Source organism: Salvelinus sp. IW2-2015, unplaced genomic scaffold (assembly GCF_002910315.2).
Source record: "Salvelinus sp. IW2-2015 unplaced genomic scaffold, ASM291031v2 Un_scaffold4319, whole genome shotgun sequence".
NCBI lineage: Eukaryota > Metazoa > Chordata > Actinopteri > Salmoniformes > Salmonidae > Salvelinus > Salvelinus sp. IW2-2015.
In genome coordinates, this window is record NW_019945590.1 from 42273 (window position 1) to 46472 (window position 4200).

The following is a 4200-nucleotide window of genomic DNA, read 5'->3' on the forward strand; positions in this document are numbered from 1 at the left end:
TACTGATACCAGTCAAAGACCCCACCTCTGTTGTCACTGTACCAGTCTAAGGGTACTCTGTTGTTACCTGTACCAGTCAAAGACCCCACCTCTGTTGTACCTGTACCAGTCTAAAGACCCACCTCTGTTGTTACCTGTACCAGTCTAAGGGTACTCTGTTGTTACCTGTACCAGTCTAAAGACACCCACCTCTGTTGTTACCTGTACCAGTCTAAAGACCCCACCTCTGTTGTTACCTGTACCAGTCTAAGGGTACTCTGTTGTTACCTGTACATGTTTGAAGGCTCTCTTGGCAGAGGGCTTGGAGTAGTCAAACAGTTTGAGGGTGTAGTCACGTGACCCAGACGCCAGGATCTGTTCCGTGGGGTGGAACGCCAGACACGTGACCTCATCCACGTGGTCGTACAGTGTTCTGATCACAGGGTGGTTCTCCATGTTCTGCTGGGCCGTCTCATTCATCATCACCTAGAACACACAGGAACATTACTACATCATGTACAGAATTCTCCAGAACGTTCTGATCACCTAGGTCTTATTACAGCACACGGCAGAAAACTAAAACAAGCGTTCTTATTAGACAAATCCAGGTAGGTCTCTCTCGTAGTGTTGCATGGTATACAAAAACTTCTGTATTTTCCCCCCGATACAAAAAACAACGTTTCGGTGCTAGAATTTGTTACATTCGGTACGTCTGTCAAATGTCTCATGTGATTGAGAGGCTCAAGTCTGTCTAACAGAGCAGCCCCTTTATAGAACGAAGAGCTGTAGGCTAACTTTCCTTGCTAGTTGACAGCTGAATTAAACACCCTAGTACACTGTTTGTGATATGAAACCACAAGGCAATATATGCTGATTTCAAAGCTGGCTGTCACCAAAAACTATTCCTTTGCCTCCCGTCTGGTTTCCGCTAGATTCAACAGCTACAAAGTCAGATTATACAGCCACATTCTGCCTTCGAATGACATTAATTTCTTAGAGCCAACCACACTTTAAAAAATAAGAGCTTGCTTCTTCTATGCAAATGTTGAGAAGTACAATAAAATGATATGTCCTCAGATTTACCATTCAAATAAATGATTACCATTGTTGTTTTGTGGTTAGATTGGTAAAAACAAAATCAAATTGATTGTATAATTGATTCACCTAATGCACACATGGCTGTCTGAAATGTTTTTCATACAAAAGTAATGATGTTGAACTCAAAAAGACGGCCACTGATTGATCAGAGCAGTACCTGAGTTTGTCTGGATCAAGAGCCATTCTGTGACATTGGCTCGTAGACCTTTATGTGGTATCGAGTATTGTGATACTAAACCTGGTAGCGAAGTCAAAATGCTGGTATCGCGACAACACTACCCTGCTCTGTTTCGTCCTCGATCAGTTCTGTTTAGATGCTAGTGAATACAACCAAGGCTCGGGTCAACAGTAGTGCACTACACAGGGAATCGGCTACAATGTCAGACAGACACCCTCTGTCTCACCTCTATGGGCATGGCACTCTTGGCCAGCATACGCTCTGTGTCCAGGACTTTGATGGAGGCGTCTGCAGAGCCCGTAGCGATGAGCTGCCCGTCCCGGCTATAGGTGGCCACGCGACACGGACCCTTATGAGACGTCACGTAACAAGTCTCGTACTCAGACGCCTCGGGGGACATGGACTGGACGTCAGCGTCAAACTCCAGGTCGATGCCAACGCCTGGTGCCACTGTGTCAGACCGCCCGATGGCATACTGCACCGCGCTGTCATCATTCTCCATGCCTGGAGAGAGGAGGTGGATGGAGAGATACAGTCAACTGCAGACATTGAGCTATCTACTACACCACAGTCACCATTCTCCGTGCCTTGGGGGTGAATGGAGCAATACAGTTGATTAAAACAGTGACACAACACAACAGACATTTATCTAGCAAACTACACTGTCGCCATTCGCAATGTCTTGGGACGACGGGATGGATGAAACAGCGGAGTAGTACAGTTCCAAAACAACGACACTGCAGACATGTAGCTAGCATTGTCCTACGAGCTAGTCCACTACCCACTCACCTATCTTGGCCAGCTGCATGAGGTTCTCAGAGGGCGACACGACGCTCTGTGGCTTCACCTCTGTGATGAGGTTGTTGGCGATGTTGGTGTAACCGTCATACAGCAACTGGCTGATGATCAGCCGGTACAGGTGCTGCCGGTCCCGCAGCGTCGGTTTGGGACGATACATCTCCGCTCAGGCTTCTTCAACGAACTTTGCTGAAATCGATCAAAACATGGTCATCATTATTTGCTACAAATCAAAAACGTTTTTATCATGGACTCTTCAACTTCTATAACTTCAACTAGCTAGCAAGAAAGCTCAACTATCATGCGAACACTATGGAAGCCCACTTGTGGCTGGTTAAGTAACTAATGTTAGCATTCAAACGGGACCTACAATGCAAGATACCCACTGTAGCTAGCTACGACAACAAAACCATTCGTAACATTCACATTACAAACATAAATCGTAGGCCGTACAAACTGTTAACAAGCACCTTATGTTTGCAATAATAACCAACCGAGTTCAGGGAAGTAAAATCAAATAAGCTCAATGAATGCATTTTCATTTAACGTTATCTACTGCTTGCTAGCTAGCCCAACATTGTGCAAGCAACGACTGCACCAAACGGGTTAAAACTTGGTTTTATTGGGTGCGATTATGTATAACACAACAAGAATATCAAGAAAATGTATCAAACTTAAAGAAACGTTAGCTACATACATAAAACCTTTCAAATGTTGCAAAATACCTTTGCCTTGGTTCAATGGGCGCCTGGGGTTACAAAGCATGCGCTGCGTAACTACGTCACTTGCATCACGTGTCACATCTATGCGTCAGTACGTAACGGGGCGTGTGTTTTGACCATGGAAATGACAATGAATAGAACGTCCTTAGAAGCTCTTACCCTGGCTGGTAAACAAACGGGTACACTCAAAATGGCTGCCTGGTATTGTGTTGCAATAATTTCCATGGTAATTTGGAATGTTCTATCAACTGATGCTGGATTTACATGGTAATGTAGAATGTTCATTCAAATGATGCTAACTGATGGCTCATGCAATGACATTTATGTTTTATAATATCAATTGAGTTAACTCAACAAATCACACAGCACAGTTTGAAGGGTGCACTTCCTGCTTTTACTTTCTTGCATAGGTACACTCAAAATGGCTGCCAGTCCACCCATTATGCCATCACTGACTTGAATGGAGACGTCCTTTCCAATCATTCTTATTTCTGTTTTTGCAGTGTTCCAAACAACTGGCAACTCAGAAAAAACCCATCAGCCATTCATCAGCCATCTCCAACTGGGAAAAATAGTTTTGAACGGTCATCCAACTTGGAGTTCCAAGTCGGACACTCTGGCATCTTTTTAGCTCTTTAGATCTGGCATCTCTGACTTTCCAACCTGAAGATCACTGACGTCATGATTTGACCTCAGGTCTTTTCAGAGTTCCCAGTTGTCTTGAAAGCACCATTTGTTCCCGAGCTTCCCCAGGTAACACGAATGTCTGGCCCGCATTTGGCCTGATTCCGGCATGCCAGATCTAAATCTGCTGGCCTGGGTCTGGCAGCCGGATCTGGCCCGAGTCCGAAATGAATGACGGTACAGACTAGGCCCGATCTTTTTACCAGTAAATGTGTGATAGTTTTCTTTGGCAACGGTGGTATAAATGGGATAATCCCCTCCGTTCTATACATTATCTGGAACTAATAAACACGGTACCAAGTCATCCATTATTTCCAGATAATGTACAAAGCGTCAGTGTTTATCCCATGTATGTATGTATGTATGTATGTATGTATGTATGTATGTATGTATGTATGTATGTATGTATGTATGTATGTATGTATGTATGTACAGTTGAAGTCTGAAGTTTACATAAGCTGGAGTCATTAAAACTCGTCGTTCAACCACTCCACAAATTTCTTCTTAACAAACTATAGTTTTGGCAAGTCCGTTAGGACATCTACTTTGTGCATGACAGAAGTCATTTTTCCAACAATTGTTCACAGACAGATTATTTCACTTTCACAGATAATTCACTGTATCACAATTCCGGTGGGTCAGAAGTTTACGTACACCAAGTTGACTGTGCCTTTAAACAGCTTGGAAAATTCCCAAAAATTATGTCATGGCTTTAGAAGCTTCTAATAGGCTAATTCACAT

General features: G+C 43.7%; 1 protein-coding gene across 1 annotated transcript in view; it reads right to left on the minus strand.

Moving 5' to 3' along the window:
• The window catches only part of cstf1 (cleavage stimulation factor, 3' pre-RNA, subunit 1), a 6423-nt gene extending 3544 nt beyond the window's left edge, over positions 1–2879 (minus strand). The window contains exons 1-4 of the mRNA XM_024143717.2: positions 2779–2879; positions 2045–2242; positions 1482–1759; positions 268–465 (exon numbers count right to left, since the gene is read on the minus strand). Coding sequence (XP_023999485.1) covers positions 268–465; positions 1482–1759; positions 2045–2213 — 645 coding nt within the window. The 5' untranslated portion in view covers positions 2214–2242; positions 2779–2879. The remainder of the gene's footprint in view (positions 1–267; positions 466–1481; positions 1760–2044; positions 2243–2778) is intronic.
• Positions 2880–4200: the final 1321 nt, after the last annotated feature.